At 41.4% G+C, this 11,760-nt stretch overlaps 1 protein-coding gene and 1 non-coding gene across 2 annotated transcripts; both read left to right on the top strand.

The window, feature by feature from the left end:
* Window positions 1-654: 654 nt before the first annotated feature.
* On the top strand, window positions 655-11,703 carry LOC144256561 (T-complex protein 1 subunit alpha-like). The gene is made up of 8 exons (XM_077801733.1): window positions 655-739; window positions 1,123-1,304; window positions 1,530-1,656; window positions 4,690-4,865; window positions 10,106-10,229; window positions 10,689-10,881; window positions 11,011-11,174; window positions 11,500-11,703. Exons 1-8 carry the CDS (start codon window positions 717-719, stop codon window positions 11,699-11,701), a joined length of 1,191 nt encoding a protein of 396 aa, XP_077657859.1. The 5' UTR covers window positions 655-716; the 3' UTR covers window positions 11,702-11,703.
* On the top strand, window positions 10,283-10,410 carry LOC144256748 (small nucleolar RNA SNORA20). Its single transcript, XR_013344235.1, has one exon. It is a non-coding gene; the product is annotated as a small nucleolar RNA SNORA20 (small nucleolar RNA).
* Window positions 11,704-11,760: the final 57 nt, after the last annotated feature.

An 11,760-nucleotide genomic window follows, 5' to 3' on the forward strand; every position in this document is an offset into this window, starting at 1 on the left:
CTGCGGGCACTGCCAAAAGAAATTTGCAATCACGCTAGGCACCAACCAATCACCTGATAGAAAGGCAGTTTGTTGCAGACTACCCTTTACACCAAGCTCGGCCCCCGAGACACAACTTGAAGTTACCGTATTTGGGTTGTCTGGCCCCTTAAGCCCATCATTGTAGCGTGGACACAGTAATTGGGTATTGGGAGGAAAGGAGGCAGAGCAATGTTCACACTTTTTCCTCAAAAAGGGTGCCGTCTTTTGGGAACTGAAGGCTTTCCCCTGTGGCCCTTGGAAAACCTGGCCCCATACTAACCAAGTGCAGACTCGCAAGGTCATGCCTGTTAGTCCCACAACAAAGCCCAATCTGCCGCAAGCTTCCCGAACAAAAAGTCCTTTCCTTTGACATTTTGAAACTGTTACATGTGATAACATTAGGGCTGGGATTGTGGCTCAGAGGAGAGCACTGGCCTCGAATCGCATATGTGAGGCACTGGGTTCGATCCTCAGCACCGCATAAAAATAGAACCAAGATATCGTGTCCACTCATAACTAAAACAAATATAAAAAGTGTCTTTTTTAATGTGATAACATTAAAAGGTTTGAGTACTGAATTGACTGTTTTTTCTGTCCCTTTAAACAGGGAAACAGGGCGCTATATCAGTGAAAACTTAATTATTAACATAGATGAACTTGGAAAAGATTGCCTGATTAATGCTGCTAAGACTTCCATGTCTTCCAAAATTATTGGAATGTATCCTTGCATCCAAGTAAAGTTTAGCACCCCTACCCCTTTGGTGGGTAGAGTGCTAGGGATTGAACCTGATTTAGGTTTGGGGTTTTTTTTTTAAACAGTAAAAGTTTTAAATATCAATTTAATGCAAATTGATAAATCTGTCAGAGATATGACATTGTGTTGAAATTGCCTGTTGCTTTCTTTGTATTTCAAGGGTAAAAATATAATGTAAAGCATGTGTAAGTGATATGAATTGTGGATGGTGATAAGTAATAAGTCACTTTGATCAATATTTTTTCTTTGATGAAATTGCTAAAAAGAAAGTCACTTTCAATTGCCTTTGATTTTTATGTGTACCCTTTGTTCATTCGTTCTGTTGTTATCCTTAACTATCAGCTTAGAGATGGTGATTTCTTCTCTAATATGGTAGTAGATGCTGTACTTGCTATCAAATACACAGATATGAGAGGCCAGCCTCGCTATCCTATCAATTCTGTTAATATTCTGAAAGCCCATGGGAGAAGTCAGATGGAGAGCATGCTGATCAGTGGCTATGCACTTAACTGTGTGGTGGGATCTCAGGGTAAGGTTTGAGATTTAATCATAGAATGAGATTTCTATAGTTAAAATACATCTTTTGTAACTTGAGCACATAAAAAAAGTTAAGATGCGTGCAAATTAAAAGAAATATCTCCCCTTAATGCCTTTATATTGAAGGCTTAATAATTTTATTTTAATTTTAGGGATAGGTGTATTATGTGAACTGAATATTGTTATAGTTATCACAAAATATTATGTTCACTTATAGGCATGCCCAAGAGAATAGTTAATGCAAAAATTGCTTGCCTTGACTTCAGCCTACAGAAAACAAAAATGAAGCTTGGTGTACAAGTGATTATTGCAGACCCTGAAAAATTGGACCAAATTAGACAGAGGTATGTTGAGGGGTTTTTTGGTTTTGTTTTGTTTTTTAATCTGTTAGTACTGGGGATTGAACACAGGTTCTTGGCGACCACTGAGCCACATCCCCAGCCCTATTTTGTATTTTATTTAAAGACAGGGTCTTACTGTGTTGTTTAGCAACTCACTTTTGCTGAGGCTGGATTTGAACTTGTGATCCTCCTGCCTCAGCCTTCCTCTGCCAGGACTACAGATATGCATCACTACACCCGGCACTATATTGAGAGATTTTTTACCTTTGTCAGGGGTGTTTGTAAAACTCCTTTGTGTTGAACCAGGCGACAGTAGACTGGAAAGAATGAGTTTTCTCATAGGACAGAATAGTCATCATTCTGATGGCTATAGAACTGGACTTTTTAAGTATCAGAGTTTTGGAAAACTTAACATTTACCCAAATCAAACTGTTCTACATGAACCTCTAGAAAAAAAATAGGAAATGTGATGATGTTTTAAAAGGGATTTGGGGTGCTATGACTTCTGTGAAAATTGAACTTTTTGTGGAATTTTGGCTTTATGAATTGATTTGAGATTAAAGGTATAAAAGCCAAGAACCTATTTCCTCAAAGAAGCAGTTCAGACTTTTTGCTACTGTATACTGGATACTATGGACTGCAGATGGTGTTACTCGATTGGCATACAGGAAGAGCTAGTTGTGAAGGTAGTTTGCTCCCAGGGATTTTGCCTGCTTTCTTCCACTTTATCCACATTCATTTTATTATTATTATTATCATTATTTTTAACATGTAGTAACTACATATTTGAGTGCAGTGTGGCTTCACTTTGGGTAATGATCAGACCAGGATAATCATTATCTGTTGCCTCAGACATTTATTTGTATTGGGAACATTCAGAATCCTCTCTGCTAGGTACTTTGAAACATTCAGTTATTTCTTCCTGTCCCTGTACCCATTAAACTTTTTGTATCTTTCCCCCACACCCTTCCCAGACTTTGATAACTGCTGTTCTATTCTCTACTTCTTGGAAGTGTGTTTTTATTTTTATTTATTTATTTACTTTTTGCTATTTGGTTACTTTGAATAAACAACTAACCAAAGACTGCAAGAAATCTTTGCAAAAGCTAGAAATGCTGCCCATCTTCGAAATCTATATGCATGTGTATCCTTTTACTCTTTCCTTCTATCATAGGGGAATTCTCCAGCAGTATGTTTTCCAGAGTCTGTTCCCTTAGAGCCCTCCTTCATTGATTGTTCTTTAACAACTGCATCTTTAACTCAACTCTTCCTTTGCTGGATTCCACTTGGAGCTCTCCTGTCCTGAAAGCATTTTGCTCATCCACCTGACATAGTTACTCCCTGTCCTTTCTTATCAAGCAGGTGCCACAAGAGTGATGTAAACATGTTTGCTGGGACTTTACTTTTCGATCCCTTTTTCATCCCTCTTCTCCAGTGTCAGGGTCACTAATAACACTAGCATGAAAGTCAGTTGACATCTTCAGCCTCCTTTTTCTTGATCTTTATCAAGCCTTTGGCCAATTCTGTCTTAACATGCCTTTAAAGAGGGGAGGCTTTCCCTCAATCTGGGTTATTCCCAGTCTTTGTCTTCCTGGGCTTACACAGTTTCTGCTATGTATACAACTATAATGTGAGTTCTGAATATAGAGATGGCATTATTTCTTTGGCTTTGTAGCCTTGGTTCTTCAGTATCTGGTACACAGTACTTATTTAGTAGACTGGGTGAGTAGTAGTACTCTGTAAAATAATAAACAAGCTAAGTATGGTGGTACATCCTTGTAGTCTGTAGTCTCACTTACCTGAGAGGCAGAGGCAATAGGTATGGTAAGTCTACAGACGAGTAACAGTCGTTTTTGATCATTTAAGTTTTATGTACTGTGCTTGATTGTGCTTTAGTACAACTGATAAGTGTCATTAGTTTATAATAATCATCACTACATACGTGTGTCCACTGCATTGTGACAAGATAGCTGCTATAATGCTAGTAGGTGATAAGGATTTTTCAGCTTCATTATAATTTTTTATAGGACCACTGTTGTTTATTTGGCCTATCATTGACCAAAATGAATGCATGATTGACTACTTGAAAAAAATCTTTGAATAATCTCATCTACTCCATGACTTCAATTGTATATTGACTTTGAATCTATATTTCCTTACTAGAGTTGCTTATGATTTATATACTGACTTCCTCTTTGCAGCCTTCCCTGAATAACAGAGACTTTAAACTTACAACATCCCAAACTGTGCTCTTGATTTCCCAACCTGCCCCAAGCCCATACCTCCCATTTACCTGTGCCTGTAGTTTGACTTTCGTTCATGCTGTCGGTCCTCATAAGGGATACTTCTGTATCTCCAGTTACTGTCCCCATGTCTTCAGTCCTTAATCTTTCCACTGCAACTTTCATATGGACATTGGCATCATTTTGAAAATACAGATTCAAAGGATAGCAGGGTATGGTTCAGAGGTACAGTATTTAGTACTTACCTAACATATGCATGAGGCCCTGGGTTCAAGTCCTCACTCCATGTAAAAAGAATCAGATTTGGTAATACTACTGTTGCTTTGAAACACCAGCATCTTAGCCATCTAGACTCTTTAATGTGTCCTGCCAGATTCATATTCTGGTCCTACTTATTTCTGTAGTTTAACTCTTGATCCCTTTATTAAACATTTGCCCTGAGAAATTGGTAATTCCCTATAAGATTCTTGAAGGCAGGGCCTCCTATTTCTTTCTAACCATACTTGATAGGAACTCAAATTGGAGTTGAGGAGAGCAAAGTGGTTAATTTTAATTTTGCTTCTGGGTAGGAAAGAACAGTTGATATAACTTAGCCTACAGTTATTTCATGGTAAGTATTTTGGAGTTTTTATTTTGTGGTGCTGGTAATTGAACCCAAGTCTTTGTGCATGCTAAGCAAGCACTGTACCATTGAGCTACACTAATCTTTGTGAAAAGTATTCGATGGAAGTTAAGAGTTGTAGTATTAAAAAACACAGAAAGTAACGAGTTAACGAAAATACTTTCTCTGTAGAGAATCAGATATCACCAAGGAGAGAATTCAGAAGATCCTGGCAACGGGTGCCAACGTTATTCTAACCACTGGTGGAATTGATGATATGTGTCTGAAGTACTTTGTGGAGGCTGGCGCCATGGCAGTTAGAAGAGTTTTGAAAAAGGACCTTAAGCGTATTGCTAAAGCTTCTGGAGGTACTACAACTGCAAGATCTTGAATAAAAAACCTTGTGTTGATATGCATTCCCTGGTGTTGGGAGCTGGCGACCGCACCCTGAAAATGGCGCTGGCTTCCTGCTTCTGATGACTCAGCGGTTAGAGTTGTTAAACAACTCCTTGTTGGGCTGTGGGCTGGGCTCTGGCCTGCTTCCACTGCGCTGCACCTATTAGACTCTTCTACGTGGTGCTGGTTCATTGGCAAGGCTGGGTACTTAAGCTAGGGCAGATCGACCGCTCGGCGCGCGCGCTTTCTTCTCTTGTTCCTGTCTTTTCATTATGAGTAAACTGCTGAAGGAAGAATCCTGTGTCGTTTTTTCCCTTGCCGGCGAGGGGTCGCGACAGTTGGTGGCCAGAATGGGGAGGAATATTCCTCGAACCCAGGATCCAGAACTTTCAGCGGTAAGGGTGGTGCACCGGTAAGTTCCCAGGTAAAGTGGGAATCCGCAAGCAAATAGCGGGACGCTCCTCTGTGAATAAAGAGAGAGCGGGCAAAAAATAATAAAATAGGATGCTCCTCTGCAAATAAAGAGAGAGCGGGAATAAGTCCCAGGTGAGTGGGATCCGCGATTAAAGCGGGGCAGCTCCTCTGTGAATAAAGAGAGAGCGGGGGAAAATAATAAAATAGGACGCTCCTCTGGAGATAAAGAGAGAGCGGGGCTTTTGTATTTTCATTTTCTTCATAATTTTGAAAATATTATGGGTGTTACCTCTTCAAGCCCAATTTTTTTGGCCCTGGATGGGCTGCTGCGTTCAAAAGGACTTGGGGTGGAACAGAGTACTTTGCGGATGTTTTTAAGAGAAGCTGATATAGCGGCTTCTTGGTTTGTTTTTTCAGGGAGTCTTACAATTCCCAGCTGGGACAAATTAGGGAGAGATCTGGATTTCGCTTATGAGCAAGGTACTTTGGAGGGTGGCGTTATACCACTTTGGAAGTTGGTTAGAGGATGTATAGCAGACAGTAAATGCCAGGAAGCTGTGGGTGAGGGTCAGGCCGTTCTTGAACAACTACATGAGGAAAAATCTGAGGGGTCACATAGCGAAGTGGCAGAGAGTTTTAGGAGTAAGAGTAGTAAAAGGGCAAAAGAGCCTGAAAATAAAAATAGGAGAAGGCTCTATCCAGATTAGACCGAATTAAAAACACCCGAGGACACAAGCGGCTCGGAGAGTTCTGAGGACCTGGACGTATTGTTACAACAACTACGTAAGATAAAAATGAAAAGGAAAAAAGGAAGACACAGAGCATGAAAGCCTACCATGAGAAGGGGGATAAATCTAATTTTGAAGAAGAGGTTGAGAGTTTAGAAGAAGATGCAGTGCCTGTTGCATCGCCCCCATATGTGGGGGGAGTCCAAAGCTCCGGGAGAACTTTTCATGCACAGGTTTGGAGAACAGTTAATACAGACATGGGACTAGCGTATCCGTTTTTTCAGGACCCTAATAGGGGAAGATACCATGAGCCTTTAGATTTTAAAATAATTAAAACCTTGGCAGAATCTGTTCACACTTATGGTGTAGATGCTTCTTTCACTTTTACTCAGGTGGAGCGGCTTGTGTTGATTTGGTGCATTTGCTACAATTGAAGGGCTTGCTTATTTCACCTGGTGGAGTGCAGACAGGAGACTCTATTGATTATCTTGGTGCTAGTATCTCTTGTAAAACTATTACACCCCAAAAGATAACTCTTAGGACTGATAAATTACATACATTAAATGATTTTCAGAAATTATTGGGTGACATAAACTGGATTAGGGGCTACTTGCATATTTCCAATGTTGAGTTAAAGTCCTTGTATGAAATTCTTAAAGGTGACATCTTACTGAGGAAGCCAGGTCAGTGTTGCTTAAAGTGGAAAAGGCTATACAACATGCTAGCCTTTGCAGGCTTCAAGAGGATAAGCCTCTTCAATTATGTGTGCTCGCCACTGTACGGCAACCTACTGGAGTTTTGTGGCAAGATGGTCCTTTGTTATGGATACATCCACGTATATCCCCTGGAAAATCTCTTGAGTATTATCCTGATGCAGTTGCTTCTTTAGCTATGTTAGGGGTACAACAAAGTATACAATTTTTTGGCTTTTCTCCAACGTCTGTGATTGTTCCTTATACGTTTCAACAAATTCAAGTTTTGTGTGCTAACCTGGATAATTGGGCTATATTACGATGCTCTTTTTCAGGAGAGATAGATAATCACTATCCTTCACATCCTCTTATTACATTTGTTAAGGAACATCCTATTATTTTCCCTAAAATCACTTCTTCTACGCCTATCCCAGGAGCTGCAAATATCTTTACAGATGGATCTAAAACTGGTATTGGAGCCTATGTGGTAAATGATCAACCTCCTATCCAACATCAGTTTGCTCCTGGCAATCCACAATGGGTGGAGCTGCAAATTGTCATAAAAGTATTTGAACAATGTCCGTTTCCTTTTAATTTAATCTCAGATTCTGTTTATGTAGTTCAAGCTTTAAAGGTGTTGGAAGCAGTGGGTCCCATACACACATCAGGAGTAATGTCTTCCCTTTTTCTCCATCTTCAAACATTGATTTGGAATCGCTCCGCCTGTTTTTACCCCTTGCATATTCGAGCCCACACAGGTTTACCGGGTGCTCTTTCTGCTGGCAATGCCCAAGCTGATCTTGCTACTCGTTCTTCTTGGGTGTTCCCTGTTTCCTCCTTGGATCAAGCTAGAAACTTTCATGGTAAGTTTCATGTTAATGCACGAGCACTCCAGAAGCGCTTTACTATCTCCCGTGCTGATGCTCGGCAGATTATATTGGATTGTCCTAATTGTATCATTTTGCATCATCCCTTTTCTGTAGGCGTAAATCCTCGTGGTTTGCGGCCTTTAACTGTATGGCAGATGGATGTCACTCATGTTCCCGACTTTGGCAAACTTAAATATGTCCATGTGTCTGTAGATACTTGTTCTGGCATTATCCATGCTTCTGCTTTGTCTGGTGAAAAGGCTGGAAGTGTTATTACGCATTGCTTGGAAGCCCGGACAGCCTGGGGATTGCAACAGACCATTAAGACGGACAATGGTCCAGCGTATACTGGACGACAGTTTTCTTCCTTTTGCAGCCAGATGGGTATCCAGCTTGTCCATGGTTTACCCTACAATCCACAAGGTCAGGGTATTGCAGAGCATGCTCATAAGACTCTAAAAGAGATGTTAATAAAACAAAAAGGGGGAATTGGCTTAGGCCACACCCCGAAAGAGCGCCTCTCCCTGGCTCTATTCACTATTAATTTTTTGAATCTGGACATCCAAGGGCGCTCTGCTGCGACTAGGCACTGTTTGCCCTCTGCCCCGAATTTTGGGCATGTTAAGTGGAAAGATGTACTTTCTGGACAATGGTATGGGCCTGATCCCATGCTGGCATGGGCACGAGGTGCTGTCTGTGTTTTCCCACAGGATCGAACGGAACCATTGTGGGTGCCAGAGCGCCTCGTGCGGAGAGTTCCTCAAGCCCCGTCAGGAGGGAGGAATGAAGATGAACAGGATGAGGTGCTTGATGCTTCTCCTGATGGTGATCGGACATGAGGTCGTCTGGACTGCAGAACGACTCCTCTGGGTGGTGATAGAGACGTGGCCATATCCATTGCCCGTTATTTCTCGGACTGGTGTGATTTCATTTTTCTTCACTACTAATGACTCTGCCACCCTGGATTGGCCGACCTTGCCTATGGATACTGTAGCAGCTATTGATAACTTTTCTACTGTTTCATTATTTGACACATTGTGTTTCTCTGTACATGTTGATCTTTCCTCTGTGCATATCTTTCCTCCCTGCCTTTCTGCACTAGGATCTTTGCTAGCTAATCTTATGGTCCAACTACACCTGCCATTTGATGGTGATGGTCATGGGTCCTGTATTTGGAGGCGGTTGAACATTTACCATAACAATGTCCTGTTGGCCACAACACCCTGAGCTGATCTTGTAGTACCCAGTGACGGGCAACTTCCACGCTTGCACTGCAACCTAAGCCAGGGGAATGGGGCCTCCCCAGAGACGGGTAAGCAGTGCAGGGACAGTGGACGACCTAAGACAGGGGCTACTTGATTCCCCTTGACATGCAAGAGAGGTTGACTTGCTGGAAGCAGGCCTTCCCTGGCCCCCGGGGCCCAGCCCCCAATTCCTTGTTCTGCATGTCAAGGTGGCCAGCTCACAAGGCCACGACATATGTGCTCCACGGGAACGTCTTGACCTTTATCTAACAATAGCGGATGTTACAACCGAATTTCTCCCCTTCTCTACTGTCCGTGTCTTTCTCTTGGGGTGTTGCCAGCTTAATTTTGTCTGCATTACGAAGGCAGCCTCAGCTGTCCCCCTTCATTCACCATCGTCACGATACAGGATGCGAGGCAAGGCACTGCACTTGGGAGCTCTAGGTTTGAGTCCCAAGAAAAGCATGTCCTATTGTTTGTGGGTTTGATGTCGACGTCCCACCTCCATGAAAAAGGCATCGGTCGAAATGGTGACTCGCCTGGGGAGGCGCCCCTCAGGAGTGTGCCATTATTTGCGGCCATTTTTTGCACAATGGAGATAGGACCTCTACTTTTACCTGTTGCTTGTAAAACAGAAAGGGGGAACTGTTGGGAGCCGGCGACCGCACCCTGAAAATGGCGCTGGCTTCCTGCTTCTGATGACTCAGCCGTTAGAGTTGTTAAACAACTCCTTGTTGGGCTGTGGGCTGGGCTCTGGCCTGCTTCCGCTGCGCTGCACCTATTAGACTCTTTTACGTGGTGCTGGTTCATTGGCGGGGCTGGGTACTTAAGCTAGGGCAGACCGACCGCTTGGGCGGGCACGCGCTTTCTTCTCTTGTTCCTGTCTTTTCATTATGAGTAAACTGCTAAAGGAAGAATCCTGTGTCGTTTTTTCCCTTGCCGGCGAGGGGTCGCGACACCCTGGCACAAGCCTAACATTGGAGTACTGGCACTGAGCAGCTTCAAAAACACTCAGCACTATCCACAATAAATATAGAGCTATTTTTCATGAACTGGAAAAGTTCTTTAGTATGTTGGGAATTCATGAACTGATTTTATTCACTTCAAAATGATATAGTTTCATATTAGTATAAAATATAACTGTTAATTATCTGATAATTAGCTGTAAACCTTTAATTTGTAATGCATCACTTTTATCATGTTTCTTTATTTAAGACTTTAATATCATGGGAAACAATATTTAGAGATCTTTTTAACTCCTATAGCAACTATTCTGTCAACCCTGGCCAATTTGGAAGGTGAAGAAACTTTTGAAGCTACAATGTTGGGACAAGCAGAAGAAGTGGTCCAGGAGAGAATTTGTGATGATGAGTTGATCTTAATCAAAAAGTAAGAGCTACTTTCCAAATTAAAGCTATACAGATTTCATCGTAAAAAATTTCCTTCCCATTTATTTGCTGCTATAGTCTCTCAGTGATGTAAGCAGTTATACGCGTGGGATAAAACAATATGGGGCCATTGTAAATTGAGGTGAAGTTACTTTCATCTCTTCTGCATGGTCTAGACAGTGTTTTCTATTTTATATATTTTTTTTTGTTTGTTTTTCGTGTGGTGCTGAGGATTGAACTCACAGCTCTGCACTTGCTAGACAAATGCTCTACCACTGAGCCACAACCCCAGCCCTCTTTTTTCACTTTTTACAATGCTGGGGATTGAACCCCAATTCCTTGAGCTTGCTAGACAAATGTGGTAGAGCTATCACAAAGCTACATCCCAGCCCTAGATATTCTTTTTGTATAGTATTCATAAATGTTCTTTTTTAACAGTTTTACTTTTTGTTCTTATTAGTACTAAGGCACGAACATCTGCATCGATTATTTTACGTGGGGCAAATGATTTCATGTGTGATGAGATGGAGCGCTCTTTACATGATGCTCTTTGTGTGGTGAAAAGAGTTTTGGAGTCGAAATCTGTCGTTCCTGGTGGGGGTGCTGTAGAAGCAGCCCTTTCCATATACCTTGAAAACTATGCAACCAGCATGGTAAGAGTTGATTTTCAAGAGGGGCTATAATTGGCATTTTGTTGACATGCTTTGTCTGGGATCTTAATTGCTGCTGTGAACCTTAGGATTTTCCTTTTTGAAAAGAACCTAATTATCTTTTCCTTTTAGGGCTCTCGGGAACAGCTTGCTATTGCAGAGTTTGCAAGATCTCTTCTTGTTATTCCTAATACACTGGCAGTTAATGCTGCCCAAGACTCCATAGATCTGGTTGCAAAGTTAAGAGCTTTTCATAATGAGGCTCAAGTTAATCCAGAACGTAAAAATCTAAAATGGTAAGCATATAGTTTTTCTCCTTTTCACAGTGATCATCATGAGAACATTGTAAGGTATAGGTAATAGTAATCATCTTCTAGGAAGGACCAATGTTTATATTTGGGCTTTCATTGACCAAAATGTTATCATGCAGCACATAACGTGTTTTAGATGTCTGGGAACAGGGTTTCTTCCTTTTTGTATTGCACAGTGCTGTGTTTGTTAAGTGTAACCATAAAGCCAGTATTTCTCAAGATTAATATTTGAATGGAATAATTGGAAATAACAGGACACCTAAGCAACCTGTGGGAAATCATTTAATCAGCTATTTCACCTTAATTGTAGGATTGGTCTTGATTTGATCAATGGTAAACCTCGAGATAACAAGCAAGCAACTGTAGTTAAAGTGAAGAGCTTGAAATTTGCAACAGAAGCGGCAATTACCATTCTTCGGATTGATGACCTTATTAAATTACACCCAGAAAGTAAAGATGATAAGCATGGAGGTTATGAAGATGCTGTTCACTCTGGAGCCCTTGATGACTGATCTGAATCTCCCTTTCATTTATAACAATGTTAAATGCAATGTCTTATACCTTGAGTAGT

Source organism: Urocitellus parryii, chromosome 8 (assembly GCF_045843805.1).
Source record: "Urocitellus parryii isolate mUroPar1 chromosome 8, mUroPar1.hap1, whole genome shotgun sequence".
Classification (NCBI taxonomy): Eukaryota; Metazoa; Chordata; class Mammalia; order Rodentia; family Sciuridae; genus Urocitellus; species Urocitellus parryii.

What these genes read in the sequence shown, in the direction of transcription:
- LOC144256561 (XM_077801733.1), top strand. Translation starts at nt 717, where the DNA reads ATGTCTTCCAAAATTATTGGAAT. An exon ending in TCTTCCAAAATTATTGGAAT is followed by an intron (nt 740 to 1,122) that starts GTATCCTTGCAT and finishes CTATCAGCTTAG; the next exon opens with AGATGGTGATTTCTTCTCTA. An exon ending in GAACGTAAAAATCTAAAATG is followed by an intron (nt 11,175 to 11,499) that starts GTAAGCATATAG and finishes CCTTAATTGTAG; the next exon opens with GATTGGTCTTGATTTGATCA.